This window comes from Lethenteron reissneri, chromosome 69 (genome assembly GCF_015708825.2).
Source record: "Lethenteron reissneri isolate LAM-NWPU_2019-01 chromosome 69, ASM1570882v1, whole genome shotgun sequence".
Taxonomy (NCBI): domain Eukaryota; kingdom Metazoa; phylum Chordata; class Hyperoartia; order Petromyzontiformes; family Petromyzontidae; genus Lethenteron; species Lethenteron reissneri.
This window is the reverse complement of record NC_083847.1, coordinates 3,105,032-3,124,999: the sequence shown is the minus strand read 5'-3', so window position 1 is coordinate 3,124,999 and position 19,968 is coordinate 3,105,032. Positions and strand designations below refer to the sequence as shown.

The following is a 19,968-nucleotide window of genomic DNA, read 5'->3' as shown; positions in this document are numbered from 1 at the left end:
TCTGGACTTGTCTTCATATAACAATGCACAGATTTATATTTATATGATTGTGTATATGATTGTACTTTATTAATCCCTAATCTCTGCCATGACATGAAACAAGAAAAGGTAAAAAATAAAAAAAAAACAGAGCACTGTAATACAATACGCTATTGGACATTATTGTTAAAAATAAATAAAAAGTCAATCCTATGTGTTAGTGAATGTTTTTATATTTTAGGCAGGAAATTCGTTTTCAAATGTAGATTTTTTTTTCTGGGGGGGGGGGGGACCCCCAGACCCCCTGGAATGTTTGGTCCCCCCCCCCCCAATGTTGACTCTGAACATCGGTGACAAAGAGCTTCACAGCGTGTCTCTCTGTCTCCCCGTGTCTCTCTGTCTCCCCGTGTCTCTCTGTCTCCCCGTGTCTCTCTGTCTCCCCGTGTCTCTCTGTCTCCCCGTGTCTCTCTGTTTCCCTGTCTCCCTATCTCCCCGTGTCTCCCTGTCTCCCCGTGTCTCCCCGTGTCTCTCTGTCTCCCCGTGTCTCTCTGTCTCCCCGTGTCTCTCTGTCTCCCCGTGTCTCTCTGTCTCCCCGTGTCTCTCTGTCTCCCCGTGTCTCTCTGTCTCCCCGTGTCTCTCTGTCTCCCCGTGTCTCTCTGTCTCCCTGTCTCCCCGTGTCTCCCTGTCTCCCCGTGTCTCCCCGTGTCTCTCTGTCTCCCCGTGTCTCCCTGTCTCCCCGTGTCTCTCTGTCTCCCCGTGTCTCTCTGTCTGTCTCCCTGTGTCTCTCTGTCTCCCTGTGTCTCTCTGTCTCCCCGTGTCTCTCTGTCTGTCTCCCTGTGTCTCCCCGTGTCTCCCTGTGTCTCCCCGTGTCTCCCCGTGTCTCCCTGTCTCCCCGTGTCTCTCTGTCTGTCTCCCTGTGTCTCCCCGTGTCTCTCTGTCTCCCCGTGTCTCCCTGTGTCTCCCCGTGTCTCTCTGTCTCCCCGTGTCTCTCTGTGTGTCTCCCTGTGTCTCCCCGTGTCTCTCTGTCTCCCTGTGTCTCCCCGTGTCTCTCTGTCTCCCCGTGTCTCTCTGTCTCCCCGTGTCTCTCTGTCTCCCTGTTTCCCCGTGTCTCTCTGTCTCCCCGTGTCTCTCTGTCTCCCTGTTTCCCCGTGTCTCTCTGTCTCCCCGTGTCTCTCTGTCTGTCTCCCTGTGTCTCCCCGTGTCTCTCTGTCTCCCCGTGTCTCTCTGTCTCCCTGTGTCTCCCTGTGTCTCTCTGTCTCCCTGTGTCTCTCTGTCTCCCTGTGTCTCCCTGTGTCTCTCTGTCTCCCTGTGTCTCTCTGTCTCCCTGTGTCTCCCCGTGTCTCTCCGACTCCCTGTGTCTCTCTGTCTCCCTGTGTCTCCCCGTGTCTCTCTGTCTCCCCGTCTCCCTCGGTCTCCCTGTGTCTCCCCGTGTCTCTCTGTCTCCCCGTCTCTCTCTGTCTCCCTGTGTCTCCCCGTGTCTCTCTGTCTCCCCGTCTCCCTCAGTCTCCCTGTGTCTCCCCGTGTCTCTCTGTCTCCCCGTGTCTCTCTGTCTGTCTCCCTGTGTCTCCCCGTGTCTCCCTGTGTCTCTCTGTCTGTCTCCCTGTGTCTCTCTGTCTCCCTGTGTCTCTCTGTCTCCCCGTGTCTCTCTGTCTGTCTCCCTGTGTCTCCCCGTGTCTCCCTGTGTCTCCCCGTGTCTCCCTGTCTCCCCGTGTCTCTCTGTCTGTCTCCCTGTGTCTCCCCGTGTCTCTCTGTCTCCCCGTGTCTCCCTGTGTCTCTCCGTGTCTCTCTGTCTCCCCGTGTCTCTCTGTCTGTCTCCCTGTGTCTCCCCGTGTCTCTCTGTCTCCCTGTGTCTCCCCGTGTCTCTCTGTCTCCCCGTGTCTCTCTGTCTCCCCGTGTCTCTCTGTCTCCCCGTGTCTCTCTGTCTCCCTGTTTCCCCGTGTCTCTCTGTCTCCCCGTGTCTCTCTGTCTCCCTGTTTCCCCGTGTCTCTCTGTCTCCCCGTGTCTCTCTGTCTGTCTCCCTGTGTCTCCCCGTGTCTCTCTGTCTCCCCGTGTCTCTCTGTCTCCCTGTGTCTCCCTGTGTCTCTCTGTCTCCCTGTGTCTCTCTGTCTCCCTGTGACTCCCTGTGTCTCTCTGTCTCCCCGTGTCTCTCTGTCTCCCCGTCTCCCCGTGTCTCTCTGTCTCCCCGTCTCCCTCTGTCTCCCTGTGTCTCCCCGTGTCTCTCTGTCTCCCTGTGTCTCCCCGTGTCTCTCTGTCTCCCCGTCTCCCTCGGTCTCCCTGTGTCTCCCCGTGTCTCTCTGTCTCCCCGTCTCTCTCTGTCTCCCTGTGTCTCCCCGTGTATCTCTGTCTCCCCGTGTCTCTGTCTCCCTGTGTCTCCCTGTGTCTCTCTGTCTACCTGTGTCTCTCTGTCTCCCTGTGTCTCCCCGTGTCTCTCTGTCTCCCTGTGTCTCTCTGTCTCCCTGTGTCTCCCCGTGTCTCTCTGTCTCCCTGTGTCTCCCCGTGTCTCTCTGTCTCCCCGTCTCCCTCTGTCTCCCTGTGTCTCCCCGTGTCTCTCTGTCTCCCCGTCTCTCTCTGTCTCCCTGTGTCTCCCCGTGTATCTCTGTCTCCCCGTGTCTCTGTCTCCCTGTGTCTCCCCGTGTATCTCTGTCTCCCCGTGTCTCTCTGTCTCCCTGTGTCTCCCCGTGTCTCTCTGTCTCCACGTGTCTCCCTGTCTCTCTCCCCGTGTATCCCTGTGTCTCCCCGTGTCTCTCTGTCTCCCCGTGTCTCTCTGTCTCCCTGTGTCTCTTTGTCTGTCTCCCTGTGTCTCCCCGTGTCTCCCTGTGTCTCCCCGTGTCTCTCTGTCTCCCTGTGTCTCCCCGTGTCTCTCTGTCTCCCCGTGTCTCTCTGTCTCCCCGTGTCTCTCTGTGTCTCTCTGTCTGTCTCCCCGTGTCTCTCTGTGTCTCTCTGTCTCCCCGTGTCTCTCTGTCTCCATGTGTCTCCCCGTGTCTCTCTGTCTCCCTGTGTCTCTCTGTCTGTCTCCCTGTGTCTCCCCGTGTCTCCCTGTGCCTCACCGTGTCTGTCTGTCTCCCCGTGTCTCTCTGTCTCCCTGTGTCTCCCCGTGTCTCTCTGTCTCCCCGTGTCTCTCTGTCTGTCTCCCTGTGTCTCCCCGTGTCTCTCTGTCTCCCCGTGTCTCTCTGTCTCCCTGTGTCTCCCTGTGTCTCTCTGTCTCCCTGTGTCTCTCTGTCTCCCTGTGACTCCCTGTGTCTCTCTGTCTCCCTGTGTCTCTCTGTCTCCCTGTGTCTCCCCGTGTCTCTCTGTCTCCCCGTCTCCCTCTGTCTCCCTGTGTCTCCCCGTGTCTCTCTGTCTCCCTGTGTCTCCCCGTGTCTCTCTGTCTCCCCGTCTCCCTCGGTCTCCCTGTGTCTCCCCGTGTCTCTCTGTCTCCCCGTCTCTCTCTGTCTCCCTGTGTCTCCCCGTGTATCTCTGTCTCCCCGTGTCTCTGTCTCCCTGTGTCTCCCTGTGTCTCTCTGTCTACCTGTGTCTCTCTGTCTCCCTGTGTCTCCCCGTGTCTCTCTGTCTCCCTGTGTCTCTCTGTCTCCCTGTGTCTCCCCGTGTCTCTCTGTCTCCCTGTGTCTCCCCGTGTCTCTCTGTCTCCCCGTCTCTCTCTGTCTCCCTGTGTCTCCCCGTGTATCTCTGTCTCCCCGTGTCTCTGTCTCCCTGTGTCTCCCCGTGTATCTCTGTCTCCCCGTGTCTCTCTGTCTCCCTGTGTCTCCCCGTGTCTCTCTGTCTCCACGTGTCTCCCTGTCTCTCTCCCCGTGTATCCCTGTGTCTCCCCGTGTCTCTCTGTCTCCCCGTGTCTCTCTGTCTCCCTGTGTCTCTTTGTCTGTCTCCCTGTGTCTCCCCGTGTCTCCCTGTGTCTCCCCGTGTCTCTCTGTCTCCCTGTGTCTCCCCGTGTCTCTCTGTCTCCCCGTGTCTCTCTGTCTCCCCGTGTCTCTCTGTGTCTCTCTGTCTGTCTCCCCGTGTCTCTCTGTGTCTCTCTGTCTCCCCGTGTCTCTCTGTCTCCATGTGTCTCCCCGTGTCTCTCTGTCTCCCTGTGTCTCTCTGTCTGTCTCCCTGTGTCTCCCCGTGTCTCCCTGTGCCTCACCGTGTCTGTCTGTCTCCCCGTGTCTCTCTGTCTCCCTGTGTCTCCCCGTGTCTCCCTGTCTCCCCGTGTCTCTCTGTCTCCCTGTGTCTCTCTGTCTCCCCGTGTCTCTCTGTCTCCCTGTGTCTCCCCGTGTCTCTCTGTCTCCCCGTGTCTCTCTGTCTCCATGTGTCTCCCCGTGTCTCCCTGTGCCTCACCGTGTCTGTCTGTCTCCCCGTGTCTCTCTGTTTCCTTGTGTCTCCCCGTGTCTCCCTGTCTCCGTGTCTCCCCGTGTCTCTCTGTCTCACCGTGTCTCTCTGTCTCCCTGTGTCTCCCCGTGTCTCTCTGTCTCCCTGTGTCTCCCTGTCTGTCTCCCTGTGTCTCCCTGTGCCTCACCGTGTCTCTGTCTCCCCGTGTCTCTCTGTTTCCTTGTGTCTCCCCATGTCTCTCTGTCTCCCTGTGTCTCCCCGTGTTTCCCTGTGTCTCTCTGTCTCTTGACGCATCCCATCAGCCCCCAAAGGACTTCTTTATACGGGGGGTGCGGTTCCTCCTCGTGACGTCGGCGCGGTCACGCGCCGCGGTTACGTCACCCGCAATGTACGGGGGAACACCCCGTGACGTCACCATCATCACGCGCCCCGGTGACGTAACCCCCGTCACGCGCGCTAGTGACGTAATCCTTGCACCCCCCCCCCCCCCCCCGTTGCGCAATCCATCATCAATATATTCCGAATGGTCGATAGCTGTTTCCCATTGGCTCCCTGGCCACACGTGATAACCACAACATAAATTAGCATATTATTATCTCGCGACCACATCTTGAGCTCTGGTTGGCGGCTCTGAGTATAAATTAACATAATGATGTTGCATGGAGCCAATCACGACACGAGCTCCGCGAATAAATTAATCATCACACACGCGCGACCAATCGGATGTCCGCAAATAAATTAACATAAAATTAACGCCTCGACCAATCACATCGCGCCGTGGTCTGCTACTGTCTGAGCTCTGGATGCGAACTGTAAGCGGCGAGTCCAGAGTCGTGAGTTCGTAGTTGTTGAGTCCAGAGTCGTGAGTTCGTAGTTGTTGAGTCCAGAGTCGTGAGTCCAGAGTCGTGAGTTCGTAGTTGTTGAGTCCAGAGTCGCTAGACGAGGTTGACGAGCGGACTTCTCTCACGACAAAGCGAGGAGCAGCAGCAGCAGCAACAAGCAGCGACATCGTTATGTCGGCGGCCATGGAGAGTATCCTGCCTCTGCTGCGGAAGTAGCGGCGCCCAGGCCTCAACAACAACACCCACAACAACTACCACCACTACAACAACAACTACCACCACTACACTACAACAACTACCACCACTACAACAACTACCACCACTACAACTACCACCACTACACTACAACAACCACCACTACAACAACAACTACCACCACTACAACAACAACACCCACAACAACTACCACTACACTACAACAACTACCACCACTACAACAAACAACACTACAACAACAACTACCACCACTACAACAACCAACACTACAAAAACAACTACCACCACTACAACAACCAACACTACAACAACCAACACTACAACAACAACTACCACTACTACAACCACTACCACAACCACATCAACAACCACTACTACTACAACCACTACTACTACAACAACTACCACCACTACAACTACCACTACAACAACCAACACTACAACAACAACTACCACCACTACAACAACCAACACTACAACAACTACCACCACTACAACAACTACCACCACTACAACAACTACCACTACTACAACAACTACCACTACTACAACAACTACCACTACTACAACTACCACTACAACAACTACCACTACAACAACCACTACTACAACAACTACCACTACAACCACTACTACTACAACCACTTACTACTACAACAACTACCACCACTACAACTACCACTACAACAACAACTACCACCACTACAACAACTACCACCACTACAACAACTACCACCACCACTACAACAACTACCACCACTACTACAACAGCTACCACCACTACAACAACTACCACCACTACAACAACTACCACCACTACAACAAATACCACCACTACAACAACTACCACCACTACAACAACTACCACCACTATAACAACTACCACCACTACTACAACAACTACCACCACTACAACAACTACCACCACTACAACAACTACCACCACTACAACAACTACCACCACTACAACAACTACCACCACTACTACAACTACCACCACTACAACAACTACAACAACTACCACTACAACAACCAACACTACAACAACAACTACCACCACTACAACAACTACCACCACTACAACAACTACCACCACTACAACAACTACCACCACTACTACAACTACCACCACTACAACAACTACCACCACTACAACAACTACCACTACTACAACAACTACCACTGCTACCACTACTACACTACTACACTGCTACAACAACTACCACTACTACAACAACTACCACCACTACAACAACTACCACCACTACAACAACCACCACTATAACTACCACCACTACAACAACCACCACTACAACTACCACCACTACAACAACTACCATTACTACAACAACTACCACTACTACAACAACTACCACCACTACAACAACTACCACCACTACAACAACTTTCGAGGGTCACAATGGCCAGCGCGATGGGTGGTGGTGATGATGCTGGTGGTGATGATGATGGTGGGTGGTGGTGATGATGATTATGGTGGTGGTGATGGTGATGATGGTGGTGGTGATGGTGGTGGTGGTGATGATGGTGGGTGGTGGTGGTGATGATGATGATGGTGGTGGTGATGATGGTGGTGGTGATGGTGGTGGTGATGATGGTGGTGGTGATGATGGTGGGTGGTGGTGGTGATGATGATGATGGTGGTGGTGATGATGGTGGGTAGTGGTGGTGATGATGATGATGGTGATGATGTCAGTCGGTGGAGCGGTAGTGTAGAGGTTGTCAGCGCGCTGCGTTACAAACCTGGCAACCCGAGTTCGATTTCCGATAACGAACACCAGACACGACGATTATCTGAATGGGTCCTGGACCTCCCCTAGGTTGACTCAGCCTCAAATGAGTACTTGGTGCGGTGTATAAATATCGCCACTAGGGAGACAAAGGCGGCCGGGCGTGGTGGTGGCCACCCACGTCCTTGTGTGCCGTGCCGGCCTTAATAGGTGCTCGCTAACAGCACTTCCTCCAACAGCCTGTTCAGGTTATACGGGGAACTTTTGTCTTTAGTGGTGTCGGTGACGGTGTCGATGATGGTGTTGATGCTGTGAGGTGCAGTGGTTAGCGTGCTGCACTACGAACCCGGCGACCGGTGCTGGGCCTCCCGTAGGTTGACTCGGCCTTAAATTAATACCTGGTTCGATGTTTAAACCTGGCCACGCGGGAGACAAAGGCGGTCTGGCGTGGTCCTATCCACACCACCCCCTCATGTTCCGTGCCGGCCTTCATAGGTGCTCGCTAACCAGCCCCAGCCATTTGTTAAGGCTCCACGGGGGATCTTTGGTGATGTGAGTGAAGTATTTTGAATGCTTACTGTGGAGAAGCTGCCATTCCTCTGTTGGGAGCTTAGTTTATTGTTTTTACCCTGTGAGCCAAGATGCTCTTAAATCGGGTTTCATCAACAAAAAACTTCACCGCCTGGAATACAGGAGGTCCCGTGGACTGGTTCTGGCTCCAGTCACTGAGTGGTCAACACCAGTCCTCCTCAGGGTAGGGAATCGCCAAACAACAGGGAGTGGCTCTGCTTCTGAACAAAAGAATGAAGGGAGTGTGGGAGCATGGGTGTGAGGTGGGAAGCTGTACATCTCGGGCTGCTGTGGGCTCGTGTTCCCATCAACAAAAGGTAGGGAGGGTGCCATGGTGGCGAGATGTTAACTACCTCGCTTCGTATACAGAAGGTCATGGGTTCGATCCCGACTCTGACACCTGTTTATTTTAAGTTTGCGTGTCTCTCCCCGTGGTGGTTTTTTTCTCCACATTTAGAAACATGCGTTTTAGAGTATTTGGCTGATGCTATGCATTGCCACAAGATTGGCCACTTCATTGAGCTGTCAATTGTGGTCATATCGCTTCTGAAAAAGAGCAAATAGCTTAAGTGGGCCTTACCTGGTAAAATAAAAAATTGTTAAGTTTAAAATAGTTCTAAAGTGACTTAACAGCGGATGCAGGTCCATGTCCTTAACACCAGGACTTACCGTGGGAACTGATCTGCCCAATTACCATCAGATTGTCATCTGTGCCTGCCTTTCTTCCACTGTGGTGGTGGGCGTCCACCTAGGACCCCATTCAAACCCACAGTGGGCTGGTTTCAGCTCGCTGGTGAAGGTTGTCAATGATATTTGTTTTCATTTACTTGCAGATGCTACCCCCTCAACTCAATATTGGTGAAGGAGCAGTTGTGGAGAGCTTTCCATACCTGAGCAGTGTGCTTATGACCAACTCCAGTTTCACAGCAGAGGTCTCACTCAGAAAATGAAGCAAGTTTGCACAGTAGGGGGCACGGGTGATGCATCTGTCGGTCATCTTAGTCAACCCATGGCACCTGGGTCTGTCCCGTCATCTCCTGTCAGTGAGCCTTCAACACTTCACGTGGCCTCAAAGTGCTCCTTGTCTGGCAACAAGCGCCGTGATGACGTCGCCGCCACTTAGTGGCGAATGGTGGCTGTTGTGGTTGTGCTGGTGTGAGCTCCATGACTGTGATGGATGGGAGTTGTGATGATGGTCGTGGTCGCTGTGGTCGTTGTGGTGGCTCTGGTGGTTGTTGCGGCTGTGGTGGTGATGGTTGTGGTGGTGGCTGTTGTGTTGACTGTGGTGGTGGTGGTTGTGGTTAGAGCGATGGTCTTGCTGATGACCGTTGACCCCTTGACCGTGACCTCAGAGCACCTTTTCAATCTGAAGTTCGCGGCGAAGGAGCTGACCCGGAGCTCCAAGAAGTGCGACAAGGAGGAGAAGACTGAAAAGGCTAAAGTGAAAAGGGTGAGGGAGTGTGCACCTAGCCTGGCATGGGATGTGGGGGGGCGGAGAGGGAGACCATGCCCCTAGCCTGGCACAAGGGCGTGTCTGTGAGTGATTTGGCGAGCAGCGTGCTGCACTACGAACCCCAAAAATTAGTACCTGGTGTAGCGGTGTGTAGAGATAATATCACCAGCAGGGAAACAAATGGGGCCAAACGTGGTGCTGGCCACCCACACCGCCGTGTACTGTTCTGGCCTTCATAGGCGCTATTCTGTCATAGCACTTGCCCCAAAAGTCTGTCAAGGCTATACGGGGAGATCTTTGCGTTGTGCACCTAGGCTGTGAGTATGTGAGCTTTCTCTTAGCCTGGCAGACACATGCGTGTCTGTGAGTGAGTGAGTGAGTGGGAGTGAGTGTGCACCTTGATGTCCTACTGGACATCTGTGAAAAAGAGCTTTATAGGTCATCGGATTCCTCTCGGATAAACAAACTTTCTGAAAGATTCAGATTCTGACCTAGCATGGCACACACGCATGTCTGTGAATGAGCGTCACCTAGACTGTCACACATGTATGCATATCTGTGTGCGAGTGTGAACATGTTACCTATCCTGGTGCACACATGAGTATATGTGAGTATCTGAATGAGTGTGCACCTAGCCTGGCGCGTGCGTGTTGTGTAGGCGATCGCGAAGGGCAACATGGAGGTGGCGCGGATCCACGCGGAGAATGCGATCCGACAGAAGAACCAATCGCTCAACTACTTGCGCATGAGCGCTCGTGTGGATGCCGTGTCGGCCCGCGTGCAGACAGCCGTCACCATGGGCAAGGTGCCAAACCCATGGACACTGCGCATGCACGCTACGTGCACGTAGAGACACATGTTCACTTACAGACACGCACTCGCGTACATACATGCACACTCACACAAAGACGCATGGAGGCACACAAAGACACATGTACAGACGCAACAACAATCGCCATTCGCCACTAAGTGGCGGTGTCGTCACCACTGCGATTGTGCCAGGCTATGTGCATGTTAAGGCCACGTGAAGTGTCGAATGCCTGCTGGCAGGAGGTCAAGGGACAGACCCAGGTGCCATGGATTAACTGACTGAGATCACTGGCAGATGCACCAGCTGCACTCAACTCCAGCCCGTGCCGTGCCCGTTTAGCCTCCTCTATCCAGCCAAACAAGCTGCTTGGGCATGCAGCAGCTGGGCATGCAGCCTACATGACCCAGCCAACACAGCCTCATCTGCAAGAGGAGCTCAATAATGGGACTGTGTCCATATCTTTCAAAGAATTGCGGGCTCCTCACACCATCGAGCCTGGTTAATACAAGGATGAATTGTTGGCGAGCCAACCTGAATGTTTCAAACCAGCAGAGAGGTTTGTTGAAAGGGGTCCACGTTTTGCAAGCATAGACAAAGGAGAGGGTATAACTGTGGCCGAGAAGACCCGGAGCTTCGTATGGAGCGACAGACCAGGTAGCTTCGACACAGCAGCGTTACGCAGCCGATGAAAAGATAATGCCGCTCGTCTGATTTGGAGTGAGACCTGCACTGCCACACCGCAATTGGTCATAAGCACACTGCCCAGCTGCAGGAACTTCTCCACTCTCCCCAAAACTGCCCCCACCACTCATGGGGAGTGGAGGGTGTGGAGTGTTTGACATAACATACCCAGGCAAGTGCTTTGTTTTGGTCAGGTTCGATGGTAAGGCCCTAACCTCTTAGTGACACTCCAGATTCGTCTGTAGAATCTCCAACTCCTCAGAATTAGCAGCAATTACCAATTCATCAGCATACATAAAATGAGTCGACCTCGGTGAGCGGGGAATTAAACTCGGGTCGTTGGGTTTGTGGCACAGTGCAATAACCACTGCACTACTTCTCCCCACACAACAAAGCAAACAATAGCCGGCACTCGCCACTAAGTGGCGGTGACATCACCATGGCTTTTGTGCCAGGCCAGGTGCATTCCGGGCCAGGTGCTCCACATATATTGATAAAGATCCTCCATTAACAAATTTTTGGGGCAAGCACTCGTGAAGGCCTGCACTGTGACACACGAGGGGGTTGGTGGCTAGCACCACACCCGGCGGCCTTTGTCTCCCAAGTGGCGATGTTTACTACACACTGCACCAGGTACTCCTTTGAGGATTTGACCTCGGAGAGGGCCAGGACCGGTTCAGATAATTGCTGTTACTGCTGTTGATCGTGAACGGGAATCGAACCCGGCTCGTCAAGTTCGTAGCGCAGCGTGCCACCCGCTACGCCACTACTCCCCACATTCAGACAATCACTCATGGCTCTGTGTCTCTCTCTGTGTATCTCTCTACCTCTCTCAGGTCACGAAGTCTATGGCTGGGGTAGTAAAGAGCATGGACGCTGCTCTGAAGAGCATGAACCTAGAGAAGGTGAGACTGCCTCCCCATGTCTCTGACTGCCTAACCATGTCTCTCACCATGTCTCTCACCGTGTCTCTCACCGTGTCTCTCACCGTGTCTCTCACCGTGTCTCTCACCGCGTCTCTCACCGCGTCTCTCACCGCGTCTCTCACCGCGTCTCTCACCGCGTCTCTCACCGCGTCTCTCACCGCGTCTCTCACCGCGTCCATCACCGTGTCTCTCCCTGTGTCTTTCCCTGTGTCTCTCACCGTGTCTCTCACCGTGTCTCTCACCGTGTCTCTCACCGTGTCTCTCACCGTGTCTCTCCCCGTGTCTCTCACCGTGTCTCTCACCGTGTCTCTCACCGTGTCTCTCACCGTGTCTCTCACCGTGTCTCTCACCGTGTCTCTCACCGTGTCTCTCACCGTGTCTCTCACCGTGTCTCTCACCGTGTCTCTCAACCGTCTCTTATCACGTCTCTCTCACCATGTCTCTTCCTGTGTCTCTCCCTGTTCCACACCGTGTCTCTCACTGTGCCTAACCATGTCTCCCCGTGTCTCTTACCGTATCTCTTACCATATCTCTTACCATATCTCTCCCCGTGTCTCTCACTGTGCCTCACCGTGTCTCACTGTGTCTCTCACCGTGTTTCTCACCGACTCTCTCACCGTGTCTCTCACCGTGTCTCTCCCTGTGTCTCTCCCTGTTCCACACCGTGTCTCTCACTGTGCCTAACCATGTCTCCCCGTATCTCTTACCATATCTCTCCCCGTGTCTCTCACTGTGCCTCACCGTGTCTCACTGTGTCTCTCACCGTGTTTCTCACCGACTCTCTCACCGTGTCTCTCACCGTGTCTCTCCCTGTTCCACACCGTGTCTCTCACTGTGCCTAACCATGTCTCCCCGTATCTCTTACCATATCTCTCCCCGTGTCTCTCACTGTGCCTCACCGTGTCTCACTGTGTCTCTCACCGTGTTTCTCACCGACTCTCTCACCGTGTCTCTCACCGTGTCTCTCCCTGTTCCACACCGTGTCTCTCACTGTGCCTAACCATGTCTCCCCGTATCTCTTACCATATCTCTCCCCGTGTCTCTCACTGTGCCTCACCGTGTCGCACTGTGTCTCTCACCGTGTCTCTCACCGTGTCTCTCACCGTGTCTCTCACCGTGTCTCTCACCGTGTCTATCACATTCACGATTGAGGGTCTCTCAAGTCAACAAGCATGATGGACAGTGTCAAAGACTTTGCTGAAGTCCAGGCAGATGACACAAACCTACTTGTTTGTGGCGACGAGGGCAGCAGTGGTGGAGCCTGAAGGGTGGAAAACAAATTTATCAGAGAAAGTCCAGGAGGGTGGCGGGTTGCGCAGACTGGGATAGATGAATGTCCTTACAGCAATCATTTCAAGCATCCTAGATAACTAGATCAAACAAGTGATGGATATTGGTCTGAAGTCAGAAAGGCTGGAAGGGGTGGACATCTTCGTTATAGGATTGATGGATTGATGGAGGCTCGCTTCAACTAGCCAGGAATAGTCGAGGAGGAGAGAGACCAATGAAATAGCTGCGCAATGGGCCGGCAAAATATCGAGGGACCAAAACAGAGAAACTGGGCTGGGGGGTTGTCGGGGCCAGTGGCTGTGTGGCAAAGCTTGTCCAGAATGGTGAATATCTCCTGCTCAGAGATGTGGTGGTTTGGGTTGGCAGCTGAAGCTGGGGACTTCCTACTGGTGAGAGTGTATGGGTGATCATGGGAAATAGTGGCATAATGGGCATTAATGGTGTGCGCAGTGATGGATGCGGTTACTTCACGTGAGTACTCATGGCGAGAGAGGCGCCGAACATTAGCCCACATCCCCTTCGCATCCAGTCCAGGATCTGCCGTGACAAGTTGCAGTGGTATTGCGACTGGTAATGTTTCTGCCGATGCGAGTTGCAAGTGCAATGGCTTCCTCAAGTGGGCCTACTCGCATCAATTTATTCTTGAGTCGCAGGTCAGCTTTCATTTCAGGTGGAACAAAAGATGGATCACGTGCGGTGAGGGTTGAAGAGCCTTCTGGGCGGAATTCATTGAGGGTAGCGAGTGCGGCGGTGTAAAAATGGTCGAAGGCTGCTTGAGTGTCGGATTCGGATGACAGGAGGAGCTGCGTTTCAAGTTTATCAGCGTTGGCAAGAAACCTGCCATGTTGAGTGGGGCCCCTTTTCCGGAAGGTGTAGGGAAATCTGGTTTTGTTGGCTGGCATTTGCGTGGGGCCAGAATGCGCGATTACTGTCAGATGGTCAGTTTTGATTACAGGCTTCACGACCTTCACGTGGCCATGATGTTTCCTGGAAACAAAGATGTAGTCGAGGATGTTTGGGCCTCTAGAAGGCTGGGTAACAATGGGTCACAAACCAGTGCACTCGGAGTTGTCTAGGGGTGAAACAAATTTCAAATCGACAGCCAGAACAATAAATGCTCGAGGATGAAGTTTACCGATGTCTGTCATGGACTTCTCGGCCACCTTGGGGGTTTAGGGTCGCTGTGTCTCCCCATACCTCCCCATTTCTCTCATTGTCTCCCCGTATGTCCTCCCTGAATCTCACTGTGTCAACTCACTATGTCTCCTCCCCGTGTCCCAGATCTCGGCACTCATGGATAAGTTTGAATCTCAGTTTGAGACCCTGGACGTTCAAACTGCACAGATGGAGGACACGATGAGCAGCTCTACCACACTCACCACTCCACAGGTACTTGCCACTCGCTCACCGCTCACCCACCAATCACTCATCACTGTCTTCGCACTCACCACATACTCACTAACCACTCACTCACCACTCACTCACTGCTCACTTACCAAATATCACTCGCCACGAATCACTCACCACTCACACACTCATCACTCTAGGACTGGTTTCGACATTCAGTGACTCATCAGCAGGGCCAGTCTGTGCCTGAGCCAGGCCAGAGCTGCACCTCTGATAGATGCGGCTCCTGGTTCAACCCTGAACTCTGCTGAGTCAAGTGGTTTCTTGTAATGGGACGACTGAAGGTGTTCGTGATGCTGTCGTGGTGCTGTAGTGGGATACTGTAGTGATGTTATAGTGATGCTGTAGTGATGTTATAGTGATGCTGTAGTTATGTTATAGTGATGCTGTAGTGATGTTATAGTGATGCTGTGTAATGTTGTGTGTGATGCTGTGTGTGATGCTTTATGTAATGCTGTAGGGATGCAGTGTGCTATGCTTTAGTGATGCTGGAGTGATGCCCTCGGGATGCTGTGTGTTATGCTGTAGTCAGGTGCATGATGATCGTGATGTAGCTGCTTTTACTAATGGTGATGTTTTGTCATTTCACAGCATGAAGTTGAAGGGCTTATGCACCAAATGGCGGACGAGGCTGGGTAACGCCATCAACACCATCATCACTAAAATTACCATCATCACCATCACTACTACCATCACCAATATTTCCACTATCGCCATCAATCTCACCATCATCACCATATTTACCACCATCATTACCATCATCATCATCATTACCACCACGATCACCGTCATCATTACCACTATCGTCATCACCAGCACCATCATCAACACCATCACCAGCACCATCATAACCACCATCTTCATCATCTCACCACCATCATCAGCAACAACAGCCGCCATTCACCACCAAGTGGCAGTGACATCACTACGGCACTTGTGCCAGACTAGGTGTGACAGTGGGTGAGCAGGGAATGGCTCTGACTCCGGGACTTCGGGCCACGTAGCTTTACCCGGGCCTGCCCATCATCCTGAAGGTTCTTAATGATCGTGAGCAGAGAGTCAGGGATCCCGAAAGCACAGAGCCCTGGCCTATTGATAGTATCATAGGCCTTGACCAGGTTAATAAAGCAAAGATGTAGGACCTACTGAAATTCCCTACACCTCTGCTGTAGCAGACGGAGATGGAAAATGGCGTCTGTGCAGGATTGCCCTGACCTGAAGCCACATTGAGGCTCTGCAAGCCTCTCCTCAGTGTGCCTGGAAAGGCGATGTTGAATAAAATATAATCCTGGCCGGGACCTTTCCCAGCACACTGAGGAGGTAGCTGCCCTGGTAGTTATTGCAATCAGTGCGGTTACCTTTTTTTTAAAATAGAGAACACCTGGGCATCCTTCCAATTATGTGGAACCCGTCCATTGGTCCAGACTGTTGTAATGATGTCATATAGGGCAGTCTGCACACAAAAGCCATCCTCCGCAGTTTGAAGCCATCTTTTCCCAGTACTTTACCAAGTCTTAGACTCTGGATATCCTTTCATACTTCCTCAACAGTTTGCACATGAAACAACTAATCGCAGGAAGCGGCTACTTTTAGGTTTTGAGGCACAGCAGCCCCAGCAGGGTCATCCCTGCTTGCCCCCATGATTTGATCTGAACTGAGGGGTTCCCTTCTCCCAAGACTTCACAGAAATCCTCAGAAAACCAGCAAACTTACCCCTAGGGGTTGGAGATCGGATCACCATTATTTCCCCTAAGATAAGTGTGGCACTGCGAGTTACTTTTTTGATGGAATCAGAGTGATATGTGATCACGAGCTACTGAGGCAGATTCCATCTCCTCTGCAACCCGCAACCCCCACTCATCCTTGCAGCATCGCATGGCTCTCCGAACCTCGGAGTGGAGGCTACGATAAACCTTATTGCAGCTGCTTGAGCCAGTCCTGAACCTCGCCCATATCCCTTCGGCATCGGGAGGAGTGGAGGACAATGCCAATCTCAGCTGCAAACGCTATTGAGTGTTTGATTGGGGTCCTATGTGAACACCCACTACTGCAGTAGAAGAATGGCAGGCACTTCTTCATACAAATGACAAGTCGATGGTCAATAGGCAGATATCTCCTCGCTGTGGAGGAGAGGCTGCCACTCCTCTGTCGGGAGCTGGACCGGTACCACCTGGACCTCTGGATTAAAAGAGGTCCGGTGGACCGGCTCTGCCTCCAGTTACTGTGAGGGGTGGACAGTCCTCCAATCGGGACAGAAAACTGACAAACAATCGGTTGTGGCTCTGCTTCTGAATAAAATAATTAATGGGAGGCGTGGAAGCGTGGAGGTGAGGTGTGGGAAGCTGTGAGTGCCAGGCGACTGAGCTCTCCTCGCCATCAGCAGGAGGTGAGGAATGATGGTGGTGGTGGTTGTCTTTGCTTACGACCCCACTGAAGATGAACATCAGTGGATGGATGCAGGCAAAGCTGATGAGTCGGATGCTTTCTATGATCTGTTGGGATAGAGGCATCCTCTTGGGTAACTTTAGTGCCGGTTTGGGTTTTGATGCAGACACCTGGGCTAGAGTGATTGAGAGGCATGGGCCAGATCGGCTCAATAACAATGGTTAGCAGGAGGCTGCAAGACTTCTGTGTAGCCCATGAGCTTGTAATCATCATCATCTTTACCATCACCATGATCACCACCACTATCACGAACCCCATCACCACCACTCCAATCACCACCGCTGCCACCAGCCATGGCAATGCAGCTGCGGCTCCGTGACTCGGTGTCAACTGTCGTTTCAGGTTGGATCTCAACATGGAGCTGCCTCAGGGTCAGGCCGGGTCCATTGGGTCAAGTGTGGCTTCCACAGAGCAGGTGAGAGTTACTAACCCACTGACCCACCCACCCACCCACTCAACCACTCGCCCACTCACCAACTCACCCACCCATGCACTAACTCACCATTCACTCACCCTCATACTCGCTCACCTACCCACTCGCTCACATGCTCACTCTCACCGATCCATTCACCCAGCCACTCATCCACCCACTCTCCCACCTACTCACCCACGTGTTAACTTGCAAACTGACCCACTCGCTCACTCACCCACCCACTCACTCAACCACCCACTCGCTTATCCATTCACGAACTCGCCCACTCACCCAACTACTCCATCACCTACTCACCCAAAGACTTACTCATCCACTCACCAACCCACTCACTAACGCACTCACTCACCCACTCATGCACTCACCCACTCATCCCCCGACTCACCCACTCACCCCCCTGACTCACTCACCAACTCATTCACCAACTCATTCACCCACTCCCTCACTAACTTATCCACTCACCCACCTACTCACCCAGTCACTTATGCGCTTAAACACTCTCTCACCCACTCACCAGCTTACTCAGGCACCCACCCACTCATGCACTCACCCACTCATTCACCCACCCACTCACCCATTTAGCCACTCACCCATTTAGCCACTCACCCACTCTCTTACCCACCCACTCACCAACTCAGTCGCATGCCCACCCACTCACTAACTTACCCATTCACGCACTCACTTATGCACTTAACCCCCCACTCTCAACCTCTCATTCAGCTACTCACCAACTCACCCGCCCACTCAACCACCTACTCACCCATTCACCCACTCTCTCAGACACTCATCCACTCAGTCACCAAGCCACTTACTCACCAACCTTCACAACCATTCACCCAATGTCACTCACTCTCTCACTCACCCATCCACTCACCCACTGTCTCTCGCTCACTAACCATATTTTTTCATTTCTGTGTCTTCAGGATGAATTGTCTCAACGTTTGGCAAAACTGCGAGACCAAGTCTGAGACACGGGGAACACACACACGGGGAACACACATACACAGGGACACACATACACAGGGACACACATACACAGGGACACACATACACAGGGACACATATGCGGAGATGGAGACATGGAGACACAGAGACATGAGAGCAAGAAAACACGAGGACTGGGAGACGGTAGACAGGGACCCAAAGCTATGGGGGCATCTATTTTATTTTTAGTTTAGAGTTATTGATTTAAAAAAAAAACTCAATATAATCTGCATGTGAATACAGAGACATGCACACACCATGTCTGTATCTGTGCATCACTTTTCTCACCGTATCTCTGTCCGTCGCTCTTGCTGTCTCTGTATCTTTGTGTGTCTCTGTGGTAGTAGTAGATGGTATTGCTGCTGCTTGAAGCGGTTGTATTTATGAGTGGGGCTTCTCTTGTACAAAAAAAATGTATGATGATGATGAAGATTATTAAAGGTCTCATCAGACTAACAGAACACCACTGGCTTGTGTCTGTGTGTGCAAGTCTGTGTGTGGTGTGTGGATATATATATATATTTACATGGTTGAGCCAGGAGACTAATTCCTTACCCTCGGGGTTTCTTCAGAAACATCAAAAAGCCACTACGGGTGGCCATGTGGAATGTTTGAATGCTCACTGCGGAGGAGAGGCTGTCACTCCTCTGTCAGGAGCTGGACTGGTACCACCTGGATCTCTGCGGTATTCAGGAGATCTGGTGGACTGGCTCTGGCTCCAGCCAGAGGTGGGCAGTCCTCTACTCGGGGCAATAAACTGCCAAACAACAGCGAGTGGTTCTTCTGACCCAAAGAATGAAGGGGGCGGCAGTGTGGCGGTGAGGTGTGGGAAGCTGGAAGCCCCAGGTTACTGTGGGCTCGCCTTCCCATCAACCAGTGTCAAGGGGTGGTAGTGGTTGTTACTTATGCCCCCACCGAAGATGAACATCAGTGGAAGGATCCAGGCAAGGCCGATGAGTCAGAAAGTGGGTGGGGCTAGAAAGGCATTGGTTTTCTGCTCCTAGCCCCGCCCTCTTCCCCCTCCCATCCAGAAGCATTCCACGCAACGCCCCCCCTTCCCTTGCTCCTCCCCCCTCTAACTTATATAACCCCTTACCACAGCGTCTCTCCCACTTCAGCTAAAATTGTCTTGCTGTAGTTTTCACACCTGATGTTGATTGCTTGTGTTGCAATCGAAACGTGAGAATTTTTCATTTTTATTATTTTATTATTTCCCTTCTACGTGACTTTACCGAAAGAACCAAGAATATGAATCCCTGCAGTCACGAAAGCTTTAAATCGAAATCTATCAGGTGTGCGCTAAAGTGGCCCCTCGGGATAGAATCATGCTGTTGGGTGACTTTAATGCCCGCGTGGGGTCATGATGCTGGCACCTAGGCTGGTGTTATGGAAGGCATGGGCCAGATCAGCTCAATAACAATGGTAGGAGGCTGCTAGACTTCTGTGCAGCCCATGGGCCTGTAATTACCAACACGCTGTTCTGGCATCGGTGCATCCACACAACATCATGGATGCATACCAGGTCCAAGCAAGAACATTTGCTGGACTAGTGACACAACAGCGGATGTGGGTCCTTGACACCAGGACCTAACGTGGAGCTGATCTGCCCACTGACCACAAGCTTGTCATCTGTAAAATGCGCCTGCCATTCTTCCATTCCGGTGGTGGGTGTACATCCAGGACCTCATTGAAACAGTGGTCTGATCTCAGCTCGCTGTGGAAGGTTGCAAGCGATAATTTTATTATTGTGGCCAGGTCGATTCTGAAAAAGAAGCTAACCCAGTTCCCTGTGATAAAGAGGTTTATAGCTCATCGGATTCCTCCAGTATAAATATTCAGATTTTGAGATTATTTAGCTGCTACTATAAATTTACATACGATAAA

At 52.4% G+C, this 19,968-nt stretch overlaps 1 protein-coding gene across 1 annotated transcript; it reads left to right on the top strand.

Moving 5' to 3' along the window:
• Nucleotides 1-5,040: 5,040 nt before the first annotated feature.
• Nucleotides 5,041-18,545, top strand: LOC133360787 (charged multivesicular body protein 1B1). Its single transcript, XM_061579665.1, has 8 exons — nucleotides 5,041-5,313; nucleotides 9,010-9,107; nucleotides 9,769-9,915; nucleotides 11,439-11,507; nucleotides 14,100-14,207; nucleotides 14,817-14,860; nucleotides 17,013-17,085; nucleotides 18,024-18,545. The coding sequence occupies exons 1-8, from the start codon at nucleotides 5,295-5,297 to the stop codon at nucleotides 18,066-18,068; spliced, it is 603 nt and encodes a 200-aa protein (XP_061435649.1). The 5' UTR covers nucleotides 5,041-5,294; the 3' UTR covers nucleotides 18,069-18,545.
• The last annotated feature ends 1,423 nt before the right edge of the window (nucleotides 18,546-19,968 follow it).

Bases quoted from the DNA above. Each gene is read 5' to 3' on its own strand.
- LOC133360787 (XM_061579665.1), top strand. The intron at 9,108-9,768 runs GTGAGGGAGTGT...CGTGTTGTGTAG, and splicing joins AAAAGGCTAAAGTGAAAAGG to GCGATCGCGAAGGGCAACAT. The intron at 9,916-11,438 runs GTGCCAAACCCA...TACCTCTCTCAG, and splicing joins CAGCCGTCACCATGGGCAAG to GTCACGAAGTCTATGGCTGG.